Genomic DNA, 20,922 nt, shown 5'->3' on the forward strand with positions numbered 1-20,922 from the left:
ATTGCCAATACTGTCATTTAAATAAATAAATAAAACCTAATTACTGTATTCAATGTTGTATGTCAATTATATCTCAAAAAGAAAAAAAAAACTGGAGGAAAAAATCATTCATATTCACTGTGAAAACATAAATTTCTTTTCAAAGGATTTGCCTTCCTATTTAAATTTTGCTCAGGCTAGCATTAAACTGTGTTTACATTCTTGCTTGGACCATAAGATGAAAAGCAATTAGGAAGTACCATAGTTTAAAATTTGCTATATGGATAATTTTATTTCAATGGATTGAACATGGATAATGTTTTTAATATGGATAATTTTAATTCAAATTAAAGTGCTGCCACTATTTTTTTAATCTGACATCTCCCTGATAAATGCAACAGACCCATTTCCTATTACTTATAAGCTGTAATACTGGAGATTTTATGACACGTATAACAAAATCTACACTATACTCAGGCTGTAATCAAATGAAGAGCTAATTTTTGAATGATGCAAGATCTTATTCTGAACGGTTGACATTTCTTTTTCTAAGGTGGAACACAGACAATTCTACTGCCAACCCTTTGGTATATTCTCCTTTGAATCAAAGGTATTGTAAGATAGAGTAGGTAAAATTTAAACATGTATAAAAGGATTAGTTACTACATTTGTATCAATCTCCCAGAAAGTAGAACTAAACAACAAAAATGGATCAAAGCAGAGAAAAGATAAGAAAGTCAATCCAGCAATCCCAACATACAAACAACAGAAGTTTCAGAAAACAGAAGGTAAAGAAAATGGAAAGGAAGAAACCAGCAAAGTAGTAATAGAAGAAAATCCCAGAAATGAATTATTTGAGTTTCTAAAAAGAGCTCAATGAGTGCCCAGCATGAATGAAAGCAGCCCATGCCAGGCCCGTCATCGTGAAATTCCAGAACACTGGGAACAAAGAGAAGACTCCACATTATGTCCATAGAGTTTGGAAATACATAATATTAGTATTATCGTGTGTTATATTATAACACCAGTAAACCATTTCTAGATACTTGCTTATGTTTCCAGATTTGGTGGCCACTCTGTGCAAGTTTCCAGAGGAAAACATGGGCCACATTCAAAGTTTAGGAATCAAATGACTTCAGACTTCTTGACACTAGAACTGAATAAACAGCCAGCTGAACTAAGAGAAAAGGTGAAGATTAAATAAAGACATTTTTAGGATGCAAGTTTTAAAAATTTTCCTCTCATATAAATTTCTCAAGAGGCTACCTTCCAAGAGAGTAAATCAAACAAGGAAGAAGGCATAAGATCAGCAAACAAGAGATCCAATGTAAAAAAGAAGTAAAGGAAATGCCAAAGATGATGGTGAAGTGAAGTCCTAGGTAGGAAGGCTGTGACAGTCTATAAAACAATTTGTCCAGAAAGGAGGAGGTCTAGAGAAGAATCCAAGAGGGGTATATCTTAGAAGATACTTAAAATGATAGAACGTCTGAGGTATAGAAACGTAAGAAGAGATTTTCAGTTCTGTTAGAGAGTTCAAGAATAACTTAGTGACTGGGACACACAAACTAATCCAACTAAAAGTGAGGTGATTATTAACTATTTATTCATTTAATAATTCAGCAAATCTTTATTTTGCAGCTCTTGTGTGCCAAGAACTATTCTAGACTTTGGAAGACAGCAATGAACAAAATAAAGTTCCTCTCCACATGAACAATAAAAAACAAAGAATATAATAAAATGTGCAATAAAGAAAAACAAAGATGAGGGACCCAAAAAAGTTGTAGAAAAAAATTACCCAAAAAAGCAACCCTACTGAAACAATGGGAGAAGGAATGGAATAACTGTGCGTTGTATGGTAGAAATGTACAATGGAGATAAGTAAGTAGAGGCCAATAGGTTAACATTTAAAGGTAGAAGCAAAAAAATGGCACAAAATGCATGTTATTTAGAAGTATGAAGTTAAATATCAAAAGAAACAGCTATAAGAATTAAAAGTAGTTGCCTCAAAGGAGTATAAACTGGTCATAGAGAACAATAGGATACCAAAATGCTGTCTTTCATGAGTTTAACAGTACTATTTTACTTTTTAGACTATGTGAAAGTGTTAATTTGATTAAAATAGAATTTTAAATAAAAAATATTATTACTCAGCAAATATAAATGCACTTGTTCTTTGGTGCTATTTTATAAACAAAGTCCAAATCGAGTCCACTGAAATGGGGAACATCCTTTGCCATGAGGAATCTCATGCACAACCCAAAAAAGTTGGCTCCTATGCTTCTACCAACAGTCCCACCCAAGGGCAATGTGTAGGGCAAATAAAATGAAAGTTAAAGGGAGCCCCAGTCTCTTAGAACCTAATACAAAACAGACAGAACTTGAAAGATGGAGGATTTAGGGAAAAAAGGAAAGGGAACAGAAGGAAACTCGTAGTTAAGATGCCTTCTTTTCTACTGGATTCCTATTTTTTAAGGACTCAGCTAAGAATCTGACAACAGTACAGCTGTTTTAACAGTCTTCTCCAGGCTATCTTTTACCAAGAATATGAACAGTAACAGTGTTACAAACTATAATACTTTGGTTCTTTTTATACTTCGGGGTGATATTTTTTTAAAAATAGAGAATTTCTATATGTTGAATGTAATAAGATAAATATATTTAGATTCAGTCCATTCAATATCATATCTTTGACTAGTGTTACTTTAAATTAAATTTAAATTTAAAGCAGATTTAAAGATTACCATGATCTCCTCCCTACTGCCCAACTATCAGTTACTACTGCTAATGAAAATCTGACATACTGAAAGGTCCAAAATAAAAAGATTGAAAAGTTTTGTTCCACACTGCAAGCTTTCAATGGAAAAAAATTTATAACTAAGGAAATTTGATTACAGAAATATAGAATATATATAGTATTTAAAAGTATTGTTACATTATATAATTTGTTAAAATAGCCTGTTATTGTTCAAATTCTTAGCTGAGCTCTTTAAAAGATAATGTTTAGTATATAACAATTTTATTTATTGTATTATTATATATAACACTGAATATATAATGATATATTAAAATATATATTCTATCTAATATGTGTATTCCATCTATATATGTATACTATATATTCATCTAAAATAATTTCATGGAGGAATATTCATTGTCATTAAAGTGTTGGCCAAAACTAAAACTGAAATATATACACAGCTTTTTTCTCCTGCCTTTCAATAAGATCTTGCCTAGATCTACCTGGGAGGAAACAGAAACTTAAAAACCTTTACCACCAGCAAGGTTCAGGCAGCATTTCCTCTATACTCTCATTATCTCCAGTTGCTAAGTCAGTTCTATCCAACAGCTAAAACAACGTCTGCTCTAAAACTCACTACTCGCAAAGTTGTAAATTAAAGGAATTATTTACCTTAAAGACCTAAAATATCAATTCTCTTTTTAAAATATATTATCCAAAACTTAGAACTACTTTGAAAAATTAATAATTGAGTTTGTAACTCTAAAAGATTTTAAAGAAGATTCTGAAAAAGAATCAAACTACAGGTAGAAAATGAAATAACTTATCCAGTCACCCCTCCTGTCATTTCCTTCTCATACCACAGATAAATGGAAAGGAAGGGGCTGTCATATTACATACAATGAAAAGGAAGATGGGATAGGGGAAGAGAAGTCACAGGAACTATCAATAAGTAGTGAGCTTCAATTACTACTTAATTTTTACTATTTTTTTAATTATTATTAACTGTTTTATTATTATAGCACAGTTACAAAGGGATGAAGAACAGAAAAGGGACATTATGGTAAAGTACTTAGGATTGTTGGCTGGTGCTTAGTTGGAATACATCACTAACATTTAGAATTATTAGCCTGTGCTTATTGGAATACAAAATTTGAGTAAAAATTTTCAAGCACCAAAACAGAAATAATAGCAAAACAAATCTAAGGGAAAAAGTTTGCTTTGGGGGCCAACTTAAATAGTACATACGTTAAAATGTTACAGCTTAAATGTTAGCAGGTATCTTAAAATTCCTCTAGTCCAACCTTTGCAGGACTCTTTTCTTCTTCAGTATCCATGACAGAGAATCATCCATCCTTTGTTTTGAACTTTCCAAGTCAGGGAGTTCACTAATTTCCCAAAAAGTCTATCACTTCATTGTGGGAAAGCTTTAATTGTTGGGAGTACAGTCTGACTTCTTATAGTTTCTCTAGCAGGTCCCAATCATTACCTCAAAGCAACAGTAAAGAAGCCTGTACTATACACTACATAAAGGCCCTTCAAACATATTTATATATAAATGTGCAGATTCAAGCTATGGTTCAAAGGAAAATGAAGCATAAATCCTTAGAATAATGTTCACAGAATGTCATTTAAGTTATTCTAGAGGAAGCAAGAAAATTTGGTTAAGAATTATTCATTTAAAATATTATAAGCATTACTAAGAAAAATAATCACAGTTCAGAACTTCAAATTTTTTCAAACTTCAGCCTTTCAAGTGCCATCTTTATAACTTTGCCATACTCATAACAATTACTACCATTCTAAATAATACTTTTCTTGAAATTAACTCACATCATAAGTTAAATGAAGTATTTTAAAAGGAAACTTTATATTACAACTGTAAATGGAAAACCATTATGTATCATAAATAGAAATGAACATTAAAAATAAATACATAACTATAATATATGAATACATGTCACCTACCAATGCTGGTATGTGTTCCACCCTCTGAGAAGGAATGATTTAAACTGTCTATTATTGATTTATTTTTGGAAACATATTAAACAATTATAAACTTCTTAAAGCATTTCACAGAACTCTTCAGACAAAAGACATTATAACTGAAAACGGGTAAAACTAGTAGGAGTTAGAAAGGTCCTGACTCTACCACTTATTAGCTGTGTGTCCTTACCCTCATTAAGCCTCGAAATTTGTAGATATTGACAGGTATATGTAGAATAGATAAACAAGATTATACTGTATAGCACAGGGAAATATATACAAGATCTTATGGTAGCTCATAGTGAAAAAGAGTGTGACAATGAATATATATGTATGTTCATGTATAACTGAAAAATTGTGCTCTGCACTGGAAATTGACACAACATGGTAAACTAACTATAACTCAATAAAAAATGTTAAAAAAATTAAAAAACAATAAAAAATTAAAATTTAAATAAAGCCTCAATTTCCACATCTGCAAAATGGGGATAAAAAGAATAGCTATCTCATAGGGTGTTATATAAATTAAACAAAACCATGCAAAGCTAAATATGAAGTGAGTCACATGCATGCAAGCCCCTAGTTGCAGTATCACTCCTTGTATTATTTCTGCAGTTTGAGACATTCGCAAACATTAGCCATCTCCACATAGACCATTTTAATGGCATAGAAGTCAGAGTCTTTAAAGATACTGTATTACATCAGTAACTATAATGTAAAACACATTAATATAGTTAATTTCTAGTGTAAGAAAGTATTACTGCATTTCTGAGACTCTGTGGAATAGCCATGATACTTCAAAATCCAGCAGAGTGTTTCCACATGTACCTGGTACTACACATTTATACTTATGTAGGTTTCATAAAGTCTTAATATTAATTTAGAGAATTTTACAGTAAAACACTTACAAATTTAGTTTTGTAAAGCTCTCTTGTGCATTGTGCTTTTCTCGCTCATAGGCACTTTCAACTTCTTTGAATTCATTCTTGATCATTTCCAAATCAGCAACAGCTTCTGCTTGGCTGGCCTTTTCTACCTGCAAAGCTCCTTCAAGGTCTCGAATCCGTAACTACCAGATGACAGAAAAGCAATTAAAGGGAGTGAAGAAATACTAGCATCAGCCTCAAACTGAGTACAGTACTTTATCAAACAGCAGATTATCATTCATCCAAACAAGTTTTTCTTTCTGTTTTTGGTTTAAAAAAGGAAAATAAACAAAAAGCAGTCTATTCCCTTCCTCAACATGATTAATGGAAGGGAGGAAGAGTGGAAGACTCAAGTACGCTATGAAAAAGGACAGACTGATGCAACATCATCTGTCCTACCAAAGTGCCTAATTTTGACCTGCTAACCCATTTGAACATTTCTTTCATAAACATAATAAGTTAAGTGGTTTTTGAGAACTAAAGGGAAGTATCCTTCCCCTCTTTTGAGAAACATTATTATATGAACATCTTCATAAGCTTAAGAAAGTTAAAAGATCTTTTTATTCCTAGAGATTTTTCACTGTAAAAAGTTAAAATGTTTATTATCAAATAATACTATTTGACTAAAATATTTATGGGTGTAATAATATGATATTTGGAATTTGCTTCAAAATAATTTGGGCGTAGGAGACTAGAAGAGGATTAATAGATAACACACAATTGGCCTGAGGTTAAGTCTTGAAGCTGAGTGAGGGGTATACGGGTAGTTCATTTCACTGTTCTCTCTACTTCTGCATAAACTGGAAACTTTACACAATGAGACATTTTAAAAACCAGATTCCCTGTACATGCCAATAGTAGATAAACAAAGTGCGTTCCCATAAAAGAATAATTTGCAGATGTAAAAAGGCTACAAAACAACTTTCAAAAAGTAAGTTCTCTATGTGGGCCTCCATGTAGTGTCAATATATACTGAAAAGAGCAAAGTCCAGATCACTGTATACAGTATGCTATACTTTGGGTAAACAAGTGGAAAACATAAGGATATGTACAGGCAAGAGAGTAGAATAACGATAGGGACAAGAGTGAAAGTAAGAGTTTTCAACTGCTTGCTTTTGTTTGGATTTTTGAAGTATGTGAATATTTTATCTTTTCAGAAAATTAAGTTAAAAATAAAAATAAGTTTGTTAAAGTTCAAAAGAAGATGGGGGTTGGAAAAAAATGCTTTACACTAGATAGAAAATGGGCTTTGGAACCATAAGACTCAGGTTTGAGTCACAATTCTTCAAATTAACTTAAGTGCCCTTAGACATATTAAACTCCCAGAGCCTAAGGCTCTTCATCGGTAAATAATAAATAATAACAACAACAATAATAATATACAGACTGTCTACAGGGTTGCTACAAAGACCTAGTGAGACAATGTGTATTTAATATTAATATGCATTTAATATTTGATATAAATATAAAATAATTATTTAATAAGTGTTTAGGTAAATATCATTAGGCACTTGATATGTGCCATGCAATGAGCTGGTGCTCAAGATATACACACTCATCGTGAAAATACACAGTCTTAGCATTTGTTAGAAAAGGACGAGTGCTTCCTGTCACAGAGGCAGACCCAAATGGCCATGAAATCAGAGAAATGCTATGAACACTGTGTGACACAGCCTCCCAGGTATAGAAAAGATAACCTGAGTTAGGAAAAATGAACTCACCAAAAAATGCAGCCTAGGAAATAGAAAATGTTTCAATAAATTAATCTATACAAATAACAAATCACCAGAATTACTATCTCTAATTATCCAAACATATTGTGGAGTAATTGAGACATTGAGATAATAATTGAAATAATATAACTAATAATTTATTCTCTTTCACTAAAGTCAAGAAGTAGAACAGATATGTGGATACAACTTTGTAAATTTTCAAAATTGGTCTTTTAAATTTTATTTTTCTTTGTTGTTTTGTCTAAACCCAATGCTCACAAGTAAAATAATAAAGCTAGGAAACATTTTCTTCTATCTACATTGCTATTTTCTTTCAGAAAATATGCAAACTCAATCACAAACGATAAACCAATCCAACTGAAAGAAAAGCAGACTTAAAATAATCAATTCTGAGTCAACTCTCTTGAATCTATTTTCTCATTTTTATGACGCATCCAAACAAATTTAATAACAGAATATTTCAAACATATTTTTAACTACAGTTTATGATAAAATGGTGATTACAACTATTTACTAGTCTCATTTGCTTTTAAACTAGTCTGATACTGAATTTTACTAGGTGTATGTCATTGAAAATACTTGTCAGTATTTATAGATATATGACTCAAATACACACTTTTGCTTTTTTCTAAGTTACAGCACTAAATTGAGTATCAAACATTAATTTTTAATTATATGAGCAAAAAATATACATGCAATAATTTTCATTTTATAGCTACTAACTATATATTCTCAGTCATATAACTACAATGAAAAACTTAAATTTTGAATTCTACTTCTTTCATGAATTTAAAACTTCAGCTTTACTGCTTATTAATGCCATTTTAAAACAAAGAAAAAAAAAGCTTAACTTAAACAAGTTTGCTTTACATATAGATGCACTCAAATACATGGGTCTGAGAATTATGTAGGTAAAAGGCATTTCATTAAAGATAAAACTGAAAATACTGTATTACAAAATTCTTGCAGACTGTTGTATCCTATATTAAGACCTGTTTAAATAACAAGGTAAAATTTGAAAATTCTACTAATTAAATTTTAATATAGCAGAAAAGTCTGAGTCTTTTTAAAATACTCAAATTTAAGTATGGAATTTGGACTTTGGAACTTTATGTAAAACTCTTTACAACAAAGGCTTGGTCCATGGTAGTAGTTTGCCAACCCCCAGTTAAAATGCCTTTGCTTCTTTTGCAAATTCCTTCTCTTTCTCTAAGACCTAGGGAAAAGGACACTTTCCTCAGGATGCCTTCATTTACTTCCCCTCACAGATTAATCCTTCTCCTTATTACGCTCCCACAGTATTTAGTATTTCCTATTTCTAACTATATCTATATATAGGTACACAGAATCTCTGGTAATAGAATGTTTAAGTCCCAGTTTGAGCTCATTCATCTTCATACTTTCAGCTCTTAATATGGCGACAGGTGATATGCACAGGATATACACTTAATCAGTGAAGGTGCATATTTTTTAAAAGTTTTCAGAAAGAAGTTCATCCTATGGATGTTGCTAAAAAAGAACACTCTGATCAGCAAATCTTCCTGAAATGGGCCAGATGGCAAACATTTTGTACTCGCAGGTCATGAGGTCTCTGTCACAACTAGTCCACTATGCCAGTGTAGCACAAAAACCACCACAGACAATATAAACCTTCATAAGAACATGCAGTGGGTGATTCGGCCCTGGGGTGTAATGGGGCAGGTCCTCTCTAACAGAGTAAAGACTACCCTCAGCTATTTCTTTAAACAGAATAACGCATGTCTTAACAATATGCTACCTATTCTAAATGCACACCTTAGTTCTCTGAACATAATCCTGTTTTTTCTAGCTTAATAAAATTCATACAAAAAAATGTATTTTCATTTTACCTGAATAATTTCAGAATTAAATTTTGATTCCAAATGTGCTGCCCTTTCTGCTTCAATATTTTCTTCTAATTTCCTCACTCTTAGTGTAGTTGCCTGAAAACAAATTAGAAGTTTAAACTCATAAGCATTGATATTTAAATTGGGTATAGATCACTATTGTAATGAACACTTCATATCACTGTAGCCTCATTTTTTTATCTGCAGAAGCATAAAAGTTATATTTTAAAAATCATGTAAAAAACCATGTAAAAATCATGCTTGGGAAGAATGCTCCCAAGCTTGCTTTCTCTTTCTTTTTTATTAAGGTATAATTTGCATGTAATAAATTACATATGTTGAAAGTGTATAATTTGGTGAGTCTTGTAAATTCACAGACACAGAAAGTGTATTAGTGACTGCCGGTAGCCAGGGGCAGAATGGAGGAATAAGCACTGACTGCTAATGGGCATAAGGTTTCTTACTGGGGTTATGAGAATGTTCTGAAATTAAATAATGGCAATGGTTTCACATCCTTGAATGGTACACTTTAAAAGGGTGAATTTTATGATAGTGAAGTATATCTCAATAAAAAATAAAAAGAATCCCTAAGTGTAAGAACCAAGGACATGGGGGTGAGGGGTATAGCTCAGTTGGTAGAGTGGGTGTTTGGCATGCATGAAGTCCTGGATTCAATCCTCAGGGCCTCTGTTAAGAAGAAGAAGAAAAAAAATCTAAAGAATCAATAACATTTCAAAGAAGTCACAGCCACCTAAGTAAAGCTTCTTGATTTCTGTCAAAAAGTTCCTCTAAATGCTGACTTTAGTCCTTAGAACAAGGGATCCCCCTTGGCTACAGGGAGAAAGCATGGTATGTACTAAAACAGAAAAATCCTTATGGTTAGCCAGATTAAAATGAGTATTACCCTAGGTAGGGCCAACACTAGTGGAGGGAAAAAATTACTGTAACAACACAAGATGAAATTTCTGTCCTTGAAGAACTAAAGTCAACTTGCTCAGTACTCAAAACACTTCTGTTAGGTTCTACAGGCCAGAAGAAGTCTAACCATTGTCAAGGAAATAACCCATAGACCTTGAGAATAAAGGATCAAAACAAGCAAAAAGCTAATAAAGGGCAAATAGAAAAACCAGTCTAACAATGTTAATATACTCTTTCAGATTCCAAAAATTATTTGCATAAGTTTATCAAAATAAGCATTATATCTTATTAAAATAAAGAATATTCAGTGATTCTGTAATAAAAAAATGAACAATTCAAGTCTTCTTTTCATTTTTCATGTATATGTTGTCATATTAATTATCTGATTTTCACTACAAAAATCAAGCAAATGTTTTGTTTTATCTGCCTAAACCAAAACCAAATGGGTTGAAATAATAAACCAGAGATCACATCTTTATTTTCACACTTTCTGGTTTTAAATGAAACGTCCAGAAGAAAACAAATCTATAAACTGTTTATTGATACTAAAATGATCAATTAATCAGTAAGGACAACAAAAAAATTTTCAACTCTTTAAACAAATTTCTTCCAAGAGTAGGTTTTGCTGATGGAAATAATTAAACTAAAGCCCTCCTAATAAATTTTGTTTTTCATCTTCTAGTCTGGTGAATTAATTCTTACATCCAGCAGAGGGTGACAGAGGAACACCAACTTGCTGTTCACAAATATTTTTCTCCAATATACTATCTACGAGAACTAGTACAACAACCATAATCTGTCTCTCATTAGTATCCAATCCTAATGTAATCTACAAAGCAAGAGCAGAAAGTATAACAGAATCCATATTAAAATACAAAATCCAACACAAATCCATATATACCACCAGCCAATTTAACTAGATACAAGTTTGTCTATAATACAAGGATTATACAATATGCTGTCTGTTCCCCAATACTATGAACATCAGTGTGCTTTATGTAACACAAAACGATCACATTTTTTTATCATTTATTAGCTGGTTGTCATGTCCTTTCCTACTGCAATACACTGCCAAGAGATTTTTATTCCAGTAAATTCTGTGTTCGTTGTACCTAATTTTTTTTTATTTTATGATTTATATCTCATTAAACCACAATAAGCCCAATTAGATAAGAAAAATGAGTTTTCATTCTTTGAAGAAGGTAACATAGAGATGGCTGTCTCCTGTCCAACCCTTTGGTAGATGTTATTTTATGATAACACAGGCATGAGCTGCCAACTCCAATTGAGCAGCAGAACTAACCAAACAAATCCAGACCACATTTGTTCTCCACACCACATTTGCTCCTATAACTTTCAGGGCCAAAAGTTTCACAAAAGTTATGAAAACATATGTGCACAATGAATCTGCTGAAAGACTGGGCAAAAAACAGTTCCTATTACATCCTTTCCTCCTCAAACAGAATACACCCAGCTTAAAGGATATATGTGAACTTAAAGAATTAGTCATACAGAAAAACTTCAATATATAAAATTCACCCCACTAAAATGGACATCAGGAAAAATAGGGGAGGAAATACCACGTAAGTACATACTAATTAGAGATTTCCAGTATGTGTTACATAGTACTGTTTCCAAAACAGCTGCACAAAGTTTACCCCAGAATGTCGACAGCTGGGTAAACAGAAAGTGGTTGTTTAACTATTTTTCCAGATTTTATCACCTGATATTTCCAATTAATGAATACTCTTACAAGTAACCAATATAGTAATAATCTATCTTCAAAAAGATGATTCTAAAGGACTGAGTCATCATAGACTGATTAATTCTATAATGGTTATTTTAGTGGTAAGTATATTTTATTATATTTTAACGGCTGTAAATAATATATTATACGTGTGTTAACAATTAACTACAATACCTATTCCTTACTTATGTGGGGGTAGGGAGAAAAGAATGGTTACCATACTTGGAGCCCTTAATCGGAAGATCTCAAAGTATTTTTTATTACTAAGAAAGAAATCTTAGAGAGTCAAAATCTCAGTATTTGAAAAACAGAAGCACCATAATATCACAATACTTAAGTCATATGTTGAGGAGTCATAACTAAGAACATCATATAAGTCCTTTCCTATTTATCATCCTTGTTCTAATCAAAGAACTTGAAAAGTAGTATTATTAATTAGTCTGACCTTTAACGTGGGCTCTTTATTTTTTAAAGTAAGCACTTACATTGCTAAGTGTCACATTTGCATGAGTGTACAGTACTTATGTTAATGTCATTGACGACATAAATCCTAAAATTGAATACTAATATTCTACAGTTTTCAAAGAAGTGTCATATGTATTTTGTCATTTGACTCAATAATATGGTACATTTTACAAAACAAGCCAATACAACATAGTACATAATATTTTAAATCTTTATAAGGCATTCTTATCTGAATATCTGGGGGTTTTAAGTAGGTCTCTTACATCACATGTAGCCAGTACACTATATAAGAAAAACAGCTCTAGTCAGAGGCAGAATTAATGCTGCTTTTGTGACTTGTAACATGGGAACTGCTGTGTAAAAGTGAACAGCTGATCTTCTGATCAAGGAACACTGATCCACTAAATTCTACCCTCACAAAAATCCAAACATGTTATAGTTATTCTCAATCTCATTAAGTGCACATCACTTTATTAAAACACAAGCTTATCAAAAACAAATGAACATGCTTGCATCTTTCCATGATCATCTCACTGATATTTACTCTACTATGTAGGTCCACCAAAAAGGAAAACAGAATATTTAAAGAGTACCTACCATGTGCCAGAAAAAAAGGAAAACAACCTGTGTCGTAGATGAAAACTTATCTGTCTCTAACTGATGCTCCTTTTATTTCTCTGCTACAAATTACTATTTATTTTTAACTGTTTTATTAATAGCCCAATCATAACTGTTTTCCAGGATCCTTTTGATTATCTTATATGAACAGGCTCACTTAAAGCAGTCCTCACTTTAAAATAAAACAGCAGTACCAAGAAATATCCAAATGTACAAATATTCAGAGCTCTATGTACCCATCACCTTGACCATGATTAACTCTGCAGTTTCAGGAACCTCAAAATTAGTCACTGAATATAGCAATAATCGAAGGCTTAACAAATTCAGGATGGACATAAAAAGGCAATGAGATGATTATAGGAATAAACTGGAGAACAAAGAAACTTCTTTTATTCACAAGGATTGAAAAATTAAGTATTTCACTCAGCCTGTAAAAGAGTTTAGTGAGGGAAAAAAGATTACACATTATATATTATACTTTCAAGGTATAATAAAAGAAACCACAGACAATGAAAATAGGAAATTTCAGGAGAAGAATTTACAGACCACAAATTCTGATTAGCATGATAATAAATTAATTTAGCATCTTTAAAATCATCTTTACCTTTTCTGGCAACAAAAAGTTCAGTATTTAACAAATATTTGAATAAACTTCCAATTTTAAAATCCACTTGAACATAAATACAAAAATATATAATACTTATAAGCATAATTGTGTAACACAGGTGATTTCATTATATATCTACTTTACAGTTGATAATCAACACAAATAGCTGTTTAAAAACCATTCCTACAAACACACGATGGCTTTATAAAGATGACTCATAAGAGGTTGCTTCATGGACAATGTGAGAGGTGAGATTCATTTGTCTTCCCCTTTTCACTTAAACGTAGTATACGTGTAGAGAAAAAGGCTACATTCTACCTTTCTTTATGTTGTTATAATATAGAATAAGACTGACAGACGCAATTCAGAATTTATTTGCAAAGACTGTTTTCTCCCACTGTAATCTTCATGAAATTCTTCAGTTCTCTCAGAATTAGGTTTGCATCTTCTCTTTTCTCTTTTCTTATTGAGTTAAGCTTATTTCCCATGATAAAAACAAAACATAACAAAACAAAACAAAAACCTCCCCTAGTTGTAAAGAGGTTTATAAAAGCCATGGATATTTCTTTTACAGTTCACTTTTCCCTTGGTTCTGTGGTATCCAGCACCACATTTAGAAAATTGGATTGGGAGTTTGTTTTGTTTTTTTTTTTTTAATCTAAGAAACCATTGATCCATGTTAAAATGATTAAGCTACACAATGGTCTATAGTTTATCAGATTTTTTAAATTTATATATATATACACATACACACACACACACACACACATATAAACTTTTGGGGACCAGGCACATAAAGAAATTGCCTTTTCATGAAACATAATTGTTAAAGCTTCACTAAAATTTAAAACATTAATCAGGCTAAGTGTCTATTATATTCATTGCTTTAGTCTTATATTACTGACATTAAACAATGTGTTCTATTAAATTAAAATTTCAACAATTTTCCTCTCTATTATTTCATCTTATATTACTCCTTTTAAAAAAATACCACTGATGATTATTTAACTACTGAAAATTACTAGTAGTTAATGTCTCCACAAATGAATGTAAAAGTGGCAATAAACTGCTCTCTAGAAATTTAACTTCTCCTTCAATTATGTCATCCTCTGGTCAAATAGCCAATACAAACACATTCACTTAAACACAAAGCAAAAATTTTTAACGTGTCTAAATATGAAGAATTATAGATAAGTCACAGGACTATATTTGTCCACTTATAAAATTCTTATAAATAAAATAAAAATAGAGACTATCTGGACTACCTTCAGATTCTCCAAAAGCAGAGACGTGGCATAATCAAAAGTATTTATGGAGTAGCTAAAAAAAACCCACAAGTAAAACTAGTCTAAAACAATGTCATATTTACAACATCAATAAAAAAAGAAATTAGAGCAGGTGAGTATTTTATAAGAAAAATAATCAATACTGAGTTGTCCAAAAACAAATCCTAAAGTTTAGGCGTTAGACATTTCCTCACTTGAGTCAAATTTGGCTTACCAAGAATTTTATCAACGAAAATTACTGTTACCTAGTACTTCACATCTCTAAGGCAATTAAAATGTTTTCAGTGATGATCATAGAATTTTATAGCATCCTAAAGTGGCTTCCGAATGATTTTTTTAATTCTAAGTATATTCAGAACTTTAACTCTATTCTAATCCTTTTTAATCAGCTGTCCACAAACCATATAATATTAAAAATGATAAAATAAAATATAATGATATATTCCTAAATTTTCTGACCTGAAAAATGTTCAGCACAAGTGACAAAAAAGCTAAAAATATTTAGAATATAATCTCATTTTTTAATTTTTTCTCTAAACTTATATAAAATTAGACCATGCGTGGTAAGAGTAATTTTATCTTTGCCAAGTTCATATTTGTCATTATCATTAAGAGTTTCTATATATTCCACACTCCATTCTCCCTACTATTAACATCTTATAATTATATAGTACAAATAACCCATTAAAAATGCAAAATGGATCAGAATAAATATTTCTCCAATGATATACAAATGGTCAGTAAGCATATGAAATGATACTCAACATCATTGGTCATCAGAGAAATACAAAGCAAAACCACAATGAGATACCATTATACACCCACTATACAAGCTGTCATTAAAAAGACTGATAGTAACAAGTGATGGTGAGGATCTAGAGAAATTGGAACCATCATACATTGCTGGTTAGAATTGTGGGAATATAAAACTGTGCCACCACTGTGCATAACAGTCTAAAGTTAAACATACAGTTATCATGTGACTCAGCAACTCCACTCCTAGGTAGAACTATAAACATGTCCACAAGAAAACTTGTACACAAACGTTCATAGAGTCATTATTCATAACAGCCAAAAAGTGAAAACAGCTGTCTATCAATTGATGAGTGGATACACAAAATGTGGTATATAATACACTGAAAGATTATTCAGTAATAAAGAGGAATGGAGTACTGACAGACGATACAACATGGATGAATTCTGAAAACATCTTGCGAGGTGAAAAGAGTCAATCACAAAAGATCCAATATTGCATGATCCCATTAATATGAAATGTCCTGAATAGGCAAATATATAGACGCAAAAGTAGATTAATGGTTGCTTAGGGCTGAGAGGGAAGGAAGAAGAGGAGAGACATAGTTAATGGAAATTAATGGAAAAGTTCATGGAAATTAATGGAAAAGACCTATAGATTGTAGCATTCCAACATTTTCCAATAAAGTATTTGGCACATCTCCTTATCACTTGACAGTAAGGCTTCCCAAGACCAATACTCATATTTAAGTGCTACTCAACATCTCCACATGGATGTCTAATAGGCATATGAAATTTAAAGTATCTAAAACCAAACTCCTCATCTCTCCCAAATCTACCCCACTTGCATTCTTTGCCGATGAATAAATGGCAATGTCATCCCCCATATCTCAAGACAAAATCTTTAGTATTATTCTCTACTCCTTTATTTTCCTCTCACAAGGCAGGTCCAATAAATCTGAAAATTCAGCTGATTCTATCTTCCAAAATACATACAAATCTGACCATCTCCTCTACCACTAACTTGGTTTAAAACACCATAATCTCTCATCTAGACCACTTTAACAGTCTCCTAAATGGCCTCTTACAATGTGTTTTCCAATAAGTATAAAAAATGATCCTTTTTTATTTTTTTATTTTATTGAGTTATAGTCAGTTTACAATGTTGTGTCCATTTCTGGTGTACAGTTAAAACAAATCAGAGCGGGCATATCACTTCTCTTCTCAAAACCTTCCAATGGCTTTCCACCTCAGAAAGAAAGCCAAAGCTCTTACAATGAACTACAAAAGACTTTCGGGGTTCTATAAAATCTGCCTACCATTCTCTGTATCCTACTAGGCTTTCTCTTGCTCATTCCATTTCAGTCACAATGGACTACCTGCTATTTCCCAAACTTTCCAAGCACAATCACATCTCACAGCCTTTGTACTTTCTATTCCTTCTACCTAGAATCTCTTCTTACAGTTAGCCATATGGCTCAGCCTTTCTTCCTTAAAGTCTCTGCTCAAATGTCATCTTATCAAGTCAGCCTACCTTGACCACTAACATAAGGGGGTAACCATCCCATTCCATTATTTATTATAACCCTCATCTGCTTTATTCCTCTTCATAGGGCTTATCATGTTCTGTTTAATTTAATGTATGAGTCTCCCTGACCGAGTATCAATTTCAAAAGAGAAGATGCTTTGTTTTATTCACTGTTTGCCTCAAATACCCAAAAGTGTGCCTGACACTCACTATAAATATTTTCCAAATAAACAAATGAATACAGTAGTCACAATATAAGAACAGGATGCTACAAAAATGGTACAGAGAACAAGAGCCCTCAGAAACTAAAAAGAGAATAGAAAATATTCAATTAGAAGATTAGAAAAGTCAAATAAATCTCCCACAAAGCAACAACAAAAAGACAAAGAGAAAGACAACAGAAAGGTAAGAAAAGCAAAAGACAATCCAGTTGGTCAGACAATTAAATAATTAAAAGCCTAAAAAATAGAAAGTGGAAAAAACCCTAAAGAGGAAATTATGAAGAAATAATATGAGAGAATTACACAAAATAAAGGACATGAGTCCCCTAACTAAAATAGTCACCAAATGCCCTGCACATTGAATACCAAAAAACCTATACTAAGAAACACTGCTTATCTTTGATGTTCTGAAATTTTATTGTCAGTGGAAATTCTACAGCAGTAATAGCTTGGCATCTTCACAAATACAAAGGGAAAAGAAAGCTATAGATAGAGAATGGATAGATTGAGAGACTTAAGAGACATCAGTTAATTACAATTTGTAGACCTAATAGGGATTCTGATTCAAACACACATTTATGCCATATATGGAGCAATTTGAAATGTGAAAAATGCCTGGATATTTGATTATATTAAGTAATTACTGTTTATTTAGGTTTGATATTGATAATATGGTTCTAAATAAAAGACCCTTTATTTTTCACAAAACACAATTAAATATTTATGGTTAAAATAACATGATGCCTGGGATTTGTTTCAATATAATATGGGAAGAAGAAAAGTGAGTAGGGGTGTAAATGATACCAGATTGCCTATAAATGAATAATTGTTGAAGCTGGTGATGGATACGTTAGGTTCATTATACTATGCTGTCTAGTTTTTTTAATGTTCAAAGTTTTCCATTAAAAAAAGTGAAAAATAAGAAAAGGGAACCCTCATGCAACACTGGTGGGAATAAAAATTGATGTAGCCACTATGGAAAATAGAATGGTGATTCCTCAAAAAATTAAAAATAGAACGACCATATGATCCAGCAACTCCATTCTTGAGTACTTCTCCAAATAAAACAAAAACACTAGTTAAGAAAGATATATGCACCCCTAAGTCCATTGCAGCATTACTTACAACAGCGAAGCTATGGAAGCAATCTTAGTGCCCACCAACAGATGAATGGATAAAGATGTGGTATATATATACAATGCAGTATTAGTCATCCATAAAAAAAAAAAATGAAATCTTGCCATTTCCAACAACATGGATGGACCTGGACAGTTTTACGCCAAGTGAAATAACTCAGATAGAGAAAGACAAATATTTTATCATTTCACTTATATTTGGAATCTAGAAAATAAATGAATAAACACAACATAACAAAAACAGAGTTATAGATAGAGAGACCAAACAGGTAGTTGCCAGAGAGGAGGCAGTGGGAGGGGAATAAACAGGTGAAGGAGACTGAGGGACAAACTTCGAGTTGCAAAATAAATGAGTCACAGGTATGAAATGTACAGTGTGGGGAACATAGCCAATAACTATGTAATATATTTGTATGATAACAAATCATAACCAGATTTATGGTGATCATTTTGAAATGTACAGAAATATCAAATCACTACATTGTGTAACAGGTACTACACAATGCAAGTGTTGTAGGTGAAGTATACTTCAAAAACACACTCATACAAAAAGAGATCAGATTTATGGTTACCAGAGGCAGGTGGGGGTGGGGAGAGGTATTTGGATGAAGGCAGTTGCAAAGTACAAACTTCCAGTTACAAGGTAAGTAATTCTAGGGATGTCATATACAACATATTACATATAATTAGCACTGCTGTATGAAAGTTAAGAGAGTTACGCAGAAGAGTTCTCATCATAGGAAAGAAATTTTTTTTTTCTGTTTCTTTCGATTTGTATCTATATGAGATGATGGATAGTCACCAAACTTATTGTGGTCATCATTTCATGATATATGTAAATATATCAGATCATTATGCTGTACACCTTAAACTTATACAGGGCTATATGCCATTATATCTCAATAAAGCTGGAGGAAAAAAAGTTTAAAAGAATAGAGGACCAGGAAAACTTTCAGACAGGAAAAGAGTGAGAAAACGGTCACCAACAAGGGAATACAAATAAGAATAACATCAGGCTAATCAACGGCAACAGAAGAGTCTGGGAACCAGTGACGCAAGGCCTTCAAATTCTAAAAGAAAGACTTCCAATCTAAAAGTCTGTATTCAGCCAGATTATATCCATCTTAATATTTTACTGATAAAAAACGTGTTCAGACATGCAAGATCAAATAAAACTTAGCTCCCAGACACCCTTTCTTTAGAAACTACTAGACTATGTACTCCAAAAGTAATGGAGGCAAGGGACCTAAGAAACAGAAGATCCAACAGAGGATAACGAAAAGTCCCCGGGTGATGGCTGTGCCAAGTGCCTAGACAGCACTGAGGAGGTGGTGCAGAGGAGAGTCCCAGAAGAATAGGATAATTTTCTGAGGAAAGATTCCATAAGGTGGCCAATCAGAATTCCTTCCTGGTTTTAAAAAGTTACACCCCCACTTTCAAGGTACAAGAATTTTTAACAGCAATTTTACCCTCAGCAATGCTGGGTACTATCATTTTCTTTAATCTTACTATTGTTATGAGTGTTACTGTCTTTCTTACATTATGGTGAGGTTAACTATTTTTCATGTTTGTTATTCATCCGAAATTATTCTTTCATATCTCCTTTGACTTTCTTGGTAGGTTTTTTTCATAAAGGCTTTCTGCTTTTTCTTACCAAATAGTAGGGGATTTAGAGAGAGAGAGATTTATCCTTTGCTGTAAATATTTTTCTCATTTGGTTGTCCTTTTATTTTATTAGAAGTGGAGGCTTTACTTATGTATGACTTTAATTTTTCCTAGTCAAAGCTATGAATTTATTCCTTTACAATTTTGTTCTTCTGCTTTATTACTAGTAAGTCATACTGCACTCAGAGAGCAGAAAAAATTAATTCAAATTTTCTTCTTAGTTTATTGCTATTTTTAATATTTTACTCTTTTTAATCCAACTTGAATTTATTTTAGAATATAATGTCAGGTAGGAATCTAATTTTATTTTGTCCTAAATATTTAACCAATTATTTTAACATGATTCACTGAATAATCTTTCCTATTCTTACTGATTTAAAATATCTTGATATACTAAATTTTCATATATACTCTGCAAGCTCTACAAGTCTACTACTGGTCTTTCATTTCTGTGCCACTGGAAGTCTGATCTTAGAGATACTGTAATTTTTGGCCACTCAACAACCTTTTCCCTCCTTTTGGTACCAGCATCCTAATTTCCTAAAAAAGAATTTCTTTTGAGTGGCTTTAATTTTAGTAGAATTGAGAGGGATTTATTTGGGGCAAATTATCTCTTTCAACCAAATGTTCTCTTTCTGAGATTTGAATCCTGAATAATGTTACAAAAAGAATGAAAACTGCTGGTACCAATTAACCCCAATTTCATCCATCATTTCTGCTACCAAGAGCTCTGGAGGTGCTCTGGGACTCAT

At 32.1% G+C, this 20,922-nt stretch overlaps 1 protein-coding gene across 13 annotated transcripts in view; it reads right to left on the reverse strand.

The window, feature by feature from the left end:
• CCDC171 (coiled-coil domain containing 171) overlaps positions 1-20,922 on the reverse strand; it is a 388,533-nt gene that overhangs the window by 321,283 nt on the left and 46,328 nt on the right. For 12 of the 13 annotated variants that reach the window (XM_074361538.1, XM_074361540.1, XM_074361539.1 and 9 more), the window contains 2 exons: positions 9,230-9,322; positions 5,611-5,771 (listed from right to left, as the gene is read on the reverse strand). The exons of the other annotated variant lie outside the window; for it this stretch is intronic. In XM_074361538.1, the coding sequence (XP_074217639.1) occupies positions 5,611-5,771; positions 9,230-9,322 (254 nt within the window). The remainder of the gene's footprint in view (positions 1-5,610; positions 5,772-9,229; positions 9,323-20,922) is intronic. 13 annotated transcript variants of the gene reach the window in all.

The sequence above is a fragment of the Camelus bactrianus genome, chromosome 4 (assembly GCF_048773025.1).
Source record: "Camelus bactrianus isolate YW-2024 breed Bactrian camel chromosome 4, ASM4877302v1, whole genome shotgun sequence".
Taxonomy (NCBI): domain Eukaryota; kingdom Metazoa; phylum Chordata; class Mammalia; order Artiodactyla; family Camelidae; genus Camelus; species Camelus bactrianus.